At 37.6% G+C, this 12,880-nt stretch overlaps 1 protein-coding gene across 1 annotated transcript in view; it reads right to left on the bottom strand.

Moving 5' to 3' along the window:
• LOC136876122 ((E3-independent) E2 ubiquitin-conjugating enzyme UBE2O) overlaps positions 1-12,880 on the bottom strand; it is a 322,520-nt gene that overhangs the window by 31,180 nt on the left and 278,460 nt on the right. Inside the window, exon 15 of the mRNA XM_067149804.2 lies at positions 4,950-5,151. Within this exon, the coding sequence (XP_067005905.2) occupies positions 4,950-5,151 (202 nt within the window). The remainder of the gene's footprint in view (positions 1-4,949; positions 5,152-12,880) is intronic.

The following is a 12,880-nucleotide window of genomic DNA, read 5'->3' as shown; positions in this document are numbered from 1 at the left end:
CGCAGTAATACACTCTCTTCCTTCCCTCCCACCAATAGCAGCCCCCCTCCATTAGTTACGTCAACGCAAACAGATCCCCCTCCAGCACAAAACTTCAGTTATAACACGCGTAGCAAGAAGTCTACTGTTGCAAATACTTCTAACTCATAATATTACAAGCTATCTTTGTCACCGTCAAATGGTAAGTGCATACGATTCTACTTCAATAATTTTTCAAATATCTTTTCACACAATTAACTCTACGTTTCTTGCTTCCATTTACAGATTCCACTTGTATATGCTTTTTCAACTAGAATATCTACAAACTCACAATTTACAACATTTGAACATCACTTCAAATTTTGAGATGGTCCATAGTGATCCTATTTGAAACTGTTCTTCAACTTCTATTCACCAACTTCATATCCTCAACGTGTTCTACAACTTCATCATATGCATCTGACTTTCGTCTTTTATCTTCAAGATCATAATGAACTTCGGATCTCTCGACTAACTTTGACTTTTATTCTCTCCTCTTTACTTTGATTATATAAGATTTTTCGCCATCGTCTAATTATAACCGCCATGACTATCAACTTTACTTTTATGCAATCTTACTACTTGTTGTATAACAATCTGTTGTTTTATCCATTGTACTTATTTTAGCAGCCTTCTAATGTTAATTTTGTTAATACTTCCACTATTGTATCTCATCACATTGTATTTTCAAACCATCATTGTTATTTTTAATGTTATTTTACTTCAAATCTCTTCAAGATTTTAAAATTCATTTCAACACTACATGTTATTTAGACTCTTATTTTTAATTTAAGGTTAAGACTATGGCTGATGATGCCTTCAGGGAAGGCGAAACATGTCCCACTATTAGCTAACAAATTTATGTAAATCATCCAAGACGATTTTGTATTGATTAGGTGGTCTAATAAATAACTTAATGTTATTATTTCAAATCATTTGTAGCTTGTTCGTAAAATGGGTCCACCAACCTCGCTCTCCTCAATCATCTGTCAGACAAAAATACGGCAAGTCACAATTTTAGTATTTTTCAGATAATTCAATCATTTCTTCATTCCCGTTTGTAAACAAGCATTTAAAACTTAAAACAATAATATTTACAGAACAGTGCTGCTTGAAATTTTCTTTCAATTCTTCCAACTTCGATTGGCGACTGTCGTCTGTCAAATCACCGTAATCATCCCTGTGGTTGGCACTGTAGTGCCGTTCCAAATTGTGCTTTTTTAAAACACATTAAATCTCGGTAGCACACTAAAAATTTGGCATGCCCTTTATAAGCTGTACAGAAAAATGAAATTTCCCATTCTGCTTTGAAGGCTGCTGCTTCACCACTCCTTTTTTTTTTTTCTTTTTTGTTGTATGATGTTCAACTACGACAACTGCGAAACTGATTTAGTTAATTAGTTACACGCTGTTAACAAAGCGCATTGGACTAGACTATAGTGACACTACACTATATGTACAGAGTCACTGTAGACTACGATTGATACATCGACTGCTGTCTTCGGCGCGGCGGGCAGACCGCTCGCTCAGCCAGCCGAGCTTCTCCCACCACTACCTTCCCCAAAGCGCTCGGAGCACTGGCTTGGAGCGCAGCCAGAGCGCTAGCGCTCGGGGAGCGCTGTTTGGATGGCCCTGGCCTAGATTGTAGCAACTTATTCCCCGACTTTATATACCAATTTTTATTAAATTTCTCTTCAACTTTTTTCTCAAATTCCACATACAGACAGGCAAACATTACGGAAAATTAAAACGTGCACCTCTCCTTGCTAGTGTGGTCACGACCGGTACAGAAATATCATTCTTTTAAAATTCTGAGCAATGCACAGACACTCTTATTATAATATTGAGATAAATTAAAATTAGTCAGAATTGTCTCCAGATAGCTCGTAAAATCTGAAGAAAAGTCACTAGTTGTTACTATTGAAATTCTGTCATTAAATTACTAAAAAAAGACTCCAATCTAGTGACTACTTTCTAGAATTCACTAGACTGATGTGAACGAAGGTGAACATAGCAAGCAAAAACGAGAGATTGACAATCGATGCACGTGTCGCGATATACAGGTTTCAATAAACATCGCACAATTGCGCACATTTCTCACATTAATATACGCCAATATTTCGTTTAAAAGCGGCCAATGAGTGAAGGACTTCCGGCCACTGGCATAAAAAAGTGAAAATGGCGGGATTTGAAAACAAATATTTGAAGTCCACCAAAAATTAAGCTAATATCGGGAGAAATATTAAAGTAATCGAGAGGAGGGAAAAACTGTCGAAAATCAGGAATCTCCAACCTAAATCGGGAAAGCTGGCAGGTATATGACAGGTTTGAAAAAGCTGTCATTGGGAAATGATTTTATGCTGCCTGCGAACAATTATCTTGCATACAGTTCTAAAGTGTCTATAGAATCGCTGTAGTTCAGGGTCTGAAATCTAATCTATAACAAGCATTTGCAGGCTTGTTCTTTAAGCTATTCACCGAGTTTCGTCGGCATTTCAAAGCACAGTGTTGGACATTGCGTATCCTACGCTGATCTTCAGGAGCTAGTATCTTACTTTATTTAAGCGACTTGTTTTCGACTTCTACACAATTTTGGGACTTCAAATTTATTAAATCTTGTTATGACTTTGCGCCTGGTAGTGTTTGCAGGATTGTTCAATGAACTGTTCACCTCTTCTCGTAAACATTTTAAAGCACAGTGCCGGCCATTGCGTGTGTTGTGCTACTCTTCAGGGACTTGCGCCTTGCTACATATGTCGTCGTCTTCTTCTGCATTTTATTATTTAAAATCGCGCAGTGCTAACCCCTATTGTTTTATACTGCTTCTTGAACTGCTTTTGTGAAAGACTTATCCTTTAATTTTTTGTTTTCCTATTCATTGTTTTTGTATTTTTAATCGGCTGATGATGACCCAGATTGGTGGTCGCAACCGATACCGCTTTTAACCAAATACGAATGTAACACTACATTTCTTATTTACTTGTATTGAACAGGTTGAACCACTTAATTTCTTGTTTCAATTTAATTGTGATACAGTTCAATACGGAACATTATGAAATTGTTATCCTTAAATTCAAGTAGAGCTGTCGAAATGTGCTCTTTCTCCTTCCAATTGTTGTGGACATCTCTGCTTTATGATTTCCAAGGATTCTCTAAACAATATCACAGAATGCGATGCTAAGATGGTCCTTTATGCAAGTTCACCGCCGATCGCTTTTCCAGTACGGTACAGTACATCCTCAAATTACTGCAATGATGGGACGTTAACACCAAGATCTGTAAGTATGCCATAGCCATCCTTTCGTGAGATACAATTTCTTGAAAAACGCATGATCGAGGATTTAGCGTCGATGGGATTGAAATTTCTGGACGGTTGATCCGGGAAATCGTTTCTTCAAGGAACGGATAATGAGGGATTTTTACAACGTGATTTAATTAGGATGCTCGCGGGACCACATAATTTGAACGAATAATATGGGAAAATGTAGTTTCTGGGAACGTATAATCGAGGTTCTACTGTATTACATCTATCTTACAGTTTATAAGAACTCGTGAAGAATCCAATCACAACAATAAGGGGTCCCAAAATGATTGCGATATTCTCTAAGTTCTTCTATCTTATGAGATAATTTCCAACGATACATTGACATGGCTGCACAATGTGGAGATGTTCTAGAGGAGAGAGTAATTTTGGACATTTTATGTGATGAATGATGACAGCGGACTGTCATAACAAAACATGTATAAGACCCATGAGTTAACTTTGTTTTTTAAGTTACCAAAATAATCTGTGCAAGCTAACATTTTACTACCAAATTAATGTAGAAAGTAACTCCAACGTAATACAAAAACAAGCTCATAAACAGCGGTGACAGTTGCAGAGAAAAGCATGTTAAGGAAACCTCAAAAATCCCTAGACCAGAGAGACTGGTACAGAATTAATTAATTAATTAATTAATTACCATTCCTAGTGGCTTAATGTTGCACTAACACATTGAAGGTTTTCGGCAATGCAAGAATGGAAAAAGGCCTAGGATTGCAAAGGAAGCAGCCATGGACCTTAATTAAGGTACAGACCCATCAATTGCCTGGTGTGAAAAAAGAAAACCATGGAAAACCATTCAAGGTAATGTTCTCCATTTTCAAGTTCTTATCTTGTTTGGTCAAGAACTACAGAATTAATACTTAAATGTATTCAACAAAAGAATGTACTCTTTCAGTTTTATTAAAATATATCTCTTCCTCACCAGTAGTCTTCCTGCTCTAAATCTTAACCTAGTGCCCAAAATATTAAATGAAACAAACTTATTTCAGTGTAAGAAACTTCATGAGCAACAGACACAGGCAGGGCTCTCATGGTAAATCAACATCACTCGCAAGTGTAAAGATAGTCTTCCAAGCGCAATAAGCCTGGTGGTCATTTCTTCTCTTCTCATTAGTACAGGCAATGAAGCTCTAAGATACTTTCATTCAGTAATCCAACATGATAACTTAAACCAAAGCACTTTTGGGAACTACTGATTCAAATGATACAGATATGAAATTATAGTATATCTGAAATATAAATTCATGAAGAATTTTATGTACACACACATTATATTCTACAACATGATTCACCTAGGCTCTATACAAATGATTCAGAGTACTTAAGGTGTATTTACATGGGGTGGGGAATAAATTTTATTCAACTTCCTCTCACCAGAGACTGCTAATTGACAAAGTATGGTTATAAATTACATAACATGAAAATCTACATTTCAGCATTAATTACCATAGTAATTCCTGGAGTAAATGGTTTTGCATTAATGATATCAAACCTTCCAATGTAGTTATATACCTGATATTAAATTATGAAAAATTATAGAATGGAAATAAAAGGTTAGAGCAAAATTATTAACATTAACATCAAACATAATCCAAATGGAACTCACTTATGAGCATTAAGGCGAAAGTGTTCAACAATTTCCTCTCTGAATACAGGTGGGGGTTGAAGGAGAAGTTTTGTCATAGCTTGTACAAGTTTTAGCACAGCCATTTCATTGTACATTCGTGAGTTCTCCTTTCCCTGCTGTGAACCCTTCTGTTTCTCATAACCAGCTTCATTGAAGTATGGCTCGCTCACCAAGATAAGACCTGAAATTAAACCAAAATTGTTTAATGATGAAGAAATTAACTGAATTCTTAAGAGATGAAAGGAACTTTGAGCAATCATTTCTATTCAACCTACAGTACTTAGTGTGACTTTAGTGCCCATCCAAACAAAACAAAAACCTGAGTACAGAAGAATTAGTATCAACCATTGTCTCCTCGTCCCCCACCACATTCTACTATTATAAAATATTATTCATCTTCCTTTTTGATATACATTATCTAATATACACTTTGTCAATAAATATGTCTAGTTATGTCAAGAAAGTGATAAGCAGTGTTCAGGGGATTTAAGCATATGCAATTTAAACTTGTTCTGAAAGCACCAAAGTACATTCTGTTATTGCCAAAGTGTAGAAAAGTCTAGTGAATTAACTGGTCACTCTTTCCCCCAACACCAAGTTGGGGTCGCGGATGCGAATTGTGTCGCATATATGGACTTAGAAAAATTTAATGGCTGGAAGCCCTTCCTGATGTCAACCATGTAGGGAGGAATGTATTCACAATTGCAAGTTTTTGCAGTGTTGGTAGTATGATGTGTTTTGTGTGTATACGAGGAAGAGGACTGGGACAAAAACGAATTCCCATTCCCTGAGAGAGAGAGAGAAAATACCTAGATGTTGTTAAAATCCCGACCCAGCCATGAATATTAAATCCAGGATCATCTGAACCAAAGGCTTCAATTTAATGAAATTCTCCTGCCACTGATTAGAAAGGACACTTTCAGTGTTTCCAACAAGTTGGGAGCTTTCGTACATACATTATGTACAGTCAAATCTCGTTAGTGTGTTCCTCATTAAGACGTTTTCTCACTTAGCACGTCATCAATTCACAGATTCACATTGTATTAAATCTACATAAAAATACCTTGCATATCACGTCACAAATTTTTGCTATTACCATTTAGATGATAAAGATATTGATTTTCATAGGAAACCTGAAATATTTGTCCGGGATGAGTAAATTCATAATTCTAATACAAGTTTCTCATAGTGCATTGGCACTAACTGTGGCTCCAAGTAGCCTACGCAGTGGCCTCCACTATATGCAAAAGCCATGTGTCTCTGTAGGTGTGCTAGTTACCAACTTAGCAGCCCAAATTGGCACACCGGGGCAAAACGCTGGTAACCAAGAATGAGTTAATTGGAAAATTTATCATTTCCAATACAGACCATTTATATCGGAATTATATATTACTTCTTAGTATGATCAAATTTTTTCCTAGCCCTGAAAATGTTCTTTGTCATCCCTTGTGAAAGGAACATGATTTCCAACGAAGATAGGAGTCCTCGCCACAGAAGGCAGGTCAGAGAAAAAGCACGAAAACAGGAAAAGGCTTTGAATTCCTGAACTTTCGAGGAGCAAACTGTTAGTCTCAGGAAAGTTCAATTTTGCTTGCTGGTTTTCAGCTATTGCTGAATAACCCAATAAGCCTGTTTGTGCTTATATTTCGCATTCCATTCAGAAGTTAAAAATGAATTCTGTGTTGAGTGTACCAAGTATTTGTCAAAATAGCCTACCTACAAATTAGGAACATAATCATCTGAAGTTGACTAGTATGGAGTATATCCGTCTTGTGGTACCCTTTTATGGATACTTGAAAAAGTCGTGAAATCACTCGCTAATGAAGACCATGAATATCCAGGAAGTGGAGAGGCATCCATATTTTTCAGTGGTGGCGCGTATGTTAAAATTTGCACCTTTGAGTTTCGACTCGAGTCAATGTGTTGTCGCATTCAAGATGGCAGTCTGTCACTTTCGCACATGGCAGACTTTAACCTCCAAATAATTCATGGTCGAAGAGTGTGTCCAGAAAACAATGTCTAGTAATAACCCACTGGTCCAAAATACAAGGCTTCAGCTAACATTTGTATTAGAGTGTGATCTGCAATGATACTTTGATACTTTTATGGTCCCCAATGCAAATGCATTCATATTTGTTGTCTGGTGTTATACACCTTTTAATACACTGTTGCTATTTAACCCATATGTGCCCACTGTCGACAGTTGTTGACTTTAATCTACATACAGTATATAAAATAAATTTTGTCTGTACATTGCTTAGAATTTGAAAAGAATGGTATTTCTGTATCGGTCATGTCCATAGTAACAAGGAAATGCACTTTTTACTTTTCTTTAATTTCTGTCTGTACACGATCACGAGAAAACAGCTGAAGAGAAGTTAATGAAAATTGGTATGTGAAGTCGGGGGATGAGCCACTACAATCTAGGCTATAAATCATTTTACTCACGCTTAGTGAAATGGTAGTTTAGGGGAAGGCCTAAAATTTAATTCTCAAATATTTATATTATAAGTGGTCATATCGATAAATACTATATAACTAAAGTTATATAGAATTAAATTTCCGATCCTTTATGTCATACATTGTTACCACACCGGCTTTGATAACACAGATACTCATGAATTTGTACTTTTGTTGCTAAGTCCATATCAACACCGAGCAACGAGAAAATGGGTTAACAGAATTTAATGAAAGTTGGTATATAGAATCGGGGAATAAGAAACTACAGTCTAAGTTATAAACAATTTTATTCGCGCTGTATGAAATTGTAGTTTAGGGGAAGGTACCTAAAATTTAATTTTTAAATACCTATGTTATTGGTCCTATCGAAAAGCACTACATAACAAAAGTTATAGAGAATACAATTTCCGACCATTTATGTTTTATTCAATTTTACTGTACCAACTATGATAAGAGTGGTATTTCAGGGTCGGAAGAAAACAATGTGAAGGCCTACAATATTGAAAGCGTATAACACTGTTCAACAATAACATTCCATTGACCATTGTTTGTGGTGATGTTCTTTGTCTATTATGCTGTTGCTCAACTCCGATAGAAGGGATGACTGATGCGTACCGAGTATAACAATCTAACTGAATATTGGTGGGAAATAGCTGGGGAGTTAGAAAACTTTCTTCTTTAGCATGTCATTCCCCTGGTTCATACATTTTCTGATACCGTACTGCTGGTACGTAACTCACTGGTTCATCACAGTATTCCAGCTATTCGATCCCTATTCTGACATGCTGTTTTGAATGAGCAGTGTGCACTCTTAAGACAGAGGGTCACTTAGTAGTAGTAGTAGTAGTAGTAGTAGTAGTAGTAGTAGTAGTAGTAGTAGTAGTAGTAGTAGTAGTTGTTGTTGTTGTTGTAGTATGACCTGGTATAGAATTACAATTTAGACACATTCCAAATTATAGCACCACAATTCACTAATTAACTCAAAATTCAACCCTGAAAAGAGCCGTTTCTTAAAGAGTTTCTTCTTCTTCACTTTTATTGAATTCTACATTCATTTTAATCAAAATTAGCAGTGAAGAGGGGGTTTCTCCTCTGGCTTGGAGGAAAAAAATTGCCTCCAACTCAGATTTTTCTGCCGCCAGTGTAGTAAATCGAGATTTTCCGACTCATCGGGTACTACTAGGAAACAGATTAGTAAAAGGGCATAGTTTCTGCTCTGGAACTCTCCACTATTCGAACCCCCTCCCCGAAGAAGGCTGTAAGTGTTCACGGATCATGGCTGTCTGCGGCCTGGTCGTTCCAGCTCTGGAACTTTGGATTGTTAGATCGGCAGTGTAATACTGTTTGTTAAAAGTGAGAAAATGTGTGGTTTTTCATTTGGTCAAGTATTTCACGTAAAATCATTGCTTTTACTCGCGCCATTCCTACCGACGTCATTGTAATGACCTATGTTCATTTCAGTTGGGAAAACACTACGACAGTCTTTATGAGGATGTAAAAAGGCAGGTGGAGAGCGAGTGTCTGCCATAACAATGCAATTTCCGAACCTGATTGTGACTTATAGGCAAGCGTGCCTACCATTACAATGAAAACTCCCTAACGCAGTCTTCATATGAGAAAAGATGTTTGGTGATTTCTCCGCCGCGTTTCTAGGGTAACGTTAAGAGCTGTGCAATTTAATACAGTCTTGCTCACAACGTGTACTCTAACTAACCTACAATTCTGTATATAATGTAGAATTTCGTAGCGAAGCACGGGTACATCAGCTAGTATCCGAATATTGTCTATCTTATATCGGTAATGTAGGATGCTAAATGGTTTATTTTGTCACCTATTCAATACATATAAAATTTTACATTTAGGAATTTATTCTTAATTCCGCTTGAGACATGTTTCGCCCTTCATTGAGGGCATCATCAGTCAAAATTATCACCTCAAGGTAAAAATCAGGTATCTGATTAGTGACATGCACACTTGCAACTTATATCGGTAAACCAGAAAAATATTTTTGAGGTGCATTGTTTACAGTTCATTGTTTGATACTTACTGCACAGCACGAAAAGAAGAAACACTCGGTTTCGCGCCTTATCGCGTGGCTGCGTATGAAATATTTCGTATACACTCAAGAGGATGACGGTTCCGTTGTGGTGAGTAATATTTTCTTATAATATTGTTACAGTTGAAAGCAAGATCGGACTGTTGTGTTAAACGTAATAACGAAACAAGCCTTTAACAGATTTTGAATTCATTTATGGCTAATTTATAGTTGATTTTGTCTAGCAGAGCACAAAAGTTCCACATCGACATATGTCGACAGTGGGTGCAAATGCGATTGCTTCAGTACCCCTATAGAATTTTCATTTATTCTTCTCAGACTGACCATCGAGCAGATTGTAAGCATCCTGGAGGAATCACAAGACATCCTTTGTATATACATAGAACCACCTGAAAATGCTTTCCATAGTGACGGGGATAGCGATGATGATGAGTCGTGGAGATATAAACAAACTCTCTGGTAATCAACTCCGGGCTGGTGCTGAACTAGTGTGTACAAAAATAAGTGAACATTACCGCTTGTCCCCAAAGGCAAAGATGAAAACCTTCTTGGCTGAACAGTGTACATCGTTAGGGCATATATCCGATCTTGTGCCGTTACGCGTCCTAACGCAGGAAGACCGAGTATGAAAGTATCTTCATGCGTGTAGCCAGAAGTGCGCTTTGATGGTGTATCCCACTACCTCGAAACAAGAGAGAAGCAAGTGCGGTGCTCTCACTGTAGTAAAGCTGCCAGGAAACAATGCAAAAAATGTAATGTTGGCTACCACATCCTTTGCTTCCAGGCATTTCACTCACGCTAAACCAGGCTGGATGACGAAAAGCAGAGTATAACCTCAAAACGCATACTAAACTGTTTTGAAGTTCTACTCATAGTTTTCCTTTTTTGCTCAAAATTTGGTATTGTCTGTATAACAAGTACTACAAACATACGAATAGTCCTTTTGTTTTGAAACAGTGTGCATTCTAAATTGGGCCAAACTGTACCTAATTTATGTTTTGAATCATATGTTTTGTAATATTTTGAGCTTATTCAACACATGTGTGACTAATATTTACTGAGTGATTAATTATTATTACCGGGCGAGTTGGTTGTGCAGGTACAGGCGCACAGCTGTGAGCTCGCATCCAGGAGATAGTGGGTTTGAATCCCACTGTCGGCAGCCCTGAAGATGGTTTTCCGTGGTTTCCCATTTTTACACCAGGCAAATGCTGTGGCTGTACCTTAATTAAGGCCACGGCCACTTCCTTCCTATTCCTAGTCCTTCCCTATCCCATCGTTGCCATAAGACCTATCTGAGTCAGTGTGAAGGAAAGAAAAAAAAAAAATTATTCCATTCATATGAGCTTAAAATGCGAAGAAAAGTTCCTTTATTGAGCATGTCTTTTACCCTACCCATCCATGCTCACTGTCGACATATGTCAATACAGTAAATCTCCGCGAAAATATATTAATGAAACCTAAAATCATCATAACCATTTCATTTAGGTTACAAACAACTGTAGTTACGAAATATATCGCAATATTCCACAAAAAAGTAATTTAGACAGAAATGGGTTAATAAGCCCCAGTGGAAAGAGTTTATATTTTTTCTCTAGTCTTCTTTTACACCTGCTGTGAGGTTGCATTTGGGAAATAGTGGATTCAAACCCCACTGTCGTCAGCCCTGAAAATGGTTTGCCGTGGCTTCCCATTTTCACTCCAGGCAAATGCTGGGACTGTACCTTAATTAAGGCCATGGTCGCTTCCTTCCCACTTATAGCCATTTCCTATCCCATCATCGCCATAAGACCTACCTGGTGTTGGTGGGATATAAAGAAAATTGTAAAAATAAATAATAATATTAATACAAGGAATGACATAACAAGGAAATCCTTCAATATTTACCCCATTGACAGTAATGTCTTGAAGAGTTACAACTAGTATTCTATTAAAAAACTAAAGTAAATCATGTAATATTATTCCTTTTTTGAATGGGTCACCTGAGGACCACGATGTTCAACATTTCTGCTTAGAGAGGGATTTGATATTTGCCTACTACTCGTGCATTCTCTGGCAATGTTTCTCCCTTCTTTTCCCTCCCAAGAGGGTGCCTGTTTTCTTACAAGGTGATCTGTCCTGAAACCTCTTTTGTTTGATTATTCTGAGAGATGCTGGTTTCTGATATAGTTTTCAGTTACTCCCAGTTCCTGTATCTCTTTCTTTATTTCTGTTAGCCATTGTGTCCCTAACTTCCTGTTCTTCCAGTAGTTGAGAAGGCGGTAGGTCATTCTAGTTTGGATCATCCTCGTGACATGTCCATAGAAAGCCAGACGCCTCTTCCTGGCTACGCCTGTGATTTTTTCAGTATAGCTGTATAACTCCTGGTTTGGTAGTCTTCTGTACTCGCCATCTATTTTGATTGGTCCTAGTATGTTTCTCAAGATCTTCCTCTCCTGAACCTCCAGTTTGTCCAACAATCCTTTCCTGTTCGTATCAAGTATTTTGTGTCCCAGGTATATACATCTTGGTATCTTTTGTTTTTCCAGTTCTTTCTGCTACTCTCTGATGGCCTTATTCAAAGTAACGTTGAAGAGAAGGGGGAAGTCCGTTTCCCTGTCTAACTCCAGTCTTTATATCAAAACTTTCCGAAAGTGTTCCTCAGAACTTCATTCGTGATCATGTATTACTCAGGGTCTTTTGGATAAGGCTGTGGGTCTTTTTTTGTCAAGGCTCATTTCCTGCAGAATTCTCATGAGGGTAGTTCAATCTAATGAGTCATATGCCTTCTTATAGTCAACGAAGGTGACTACATACTGCATGTCGGCTAGCTTAACTTGCATTAATACCGACTTCATGTTGAGGATCTGTTCAGCACAAGAACGTCCTTGTGGATCCAACTAAGGTGGTGGTGGTGGTTCTTCTTCTTCTTCTTCTTCTTCTTCTTCTTCTTCTTCTTCTTCTTCTTCTTCTTCTTCTTCTTCTTCTTCTTCTTCTTCTTCTTCTTCTTCTTCTTCTTCTTCTTCTTCTTCTTCTTCTTCTTCTTCTTCTTCTTCTTCTTCTTCTTCTTCTTCTTCTTCTTCTTCTTCGGGGAGAGAGTTTGGTTGCCTGGGACTGTCTTGGTAGACAAAAGAGGTTTTAGGGAACTCACAGTCGAGGAGATCCTGAAAGTATTTGGCCAATACGTGACAGCTGTCTGTCATTGTAGACTATGTTCCCATCTGGTGCCCTGAAGTGTAGGCTGGGTGGAGTCTAGTGCCTGAGGTTTCGTTTGAAGGTCTTGTAAAAGTTTCTAGAGTTGTTCTTAAAGTCTATCTAATTGCGTTATTTGGTCCTGGGTGTATTGACGCTTAACCTGTCTAATGATTCTGGCAGTTAGTCAGTGCTGCTCAATGAACTTATCACTATTTGCTTG

This window comes from Anabrus simplex, chromosome 6, assembly GCF_040414725.1.
Source record: "Anabrus simplex isolate iqAnaSimp1 chromosome 6, ASM4041472v1, whole genome shotgun sequence".
Lineage (NCBI taxonomy): Eukaryota > Metazoa > Arthropoda > Insecta > Orthoptera > Tettigoniidae > Anabrus > Anabrus simplex.
The sequence above is the reverse complement of the archived record's forward strand: the minus strand, read 5'-3'. Positions and strand labels throughout refer to the sequence as shown.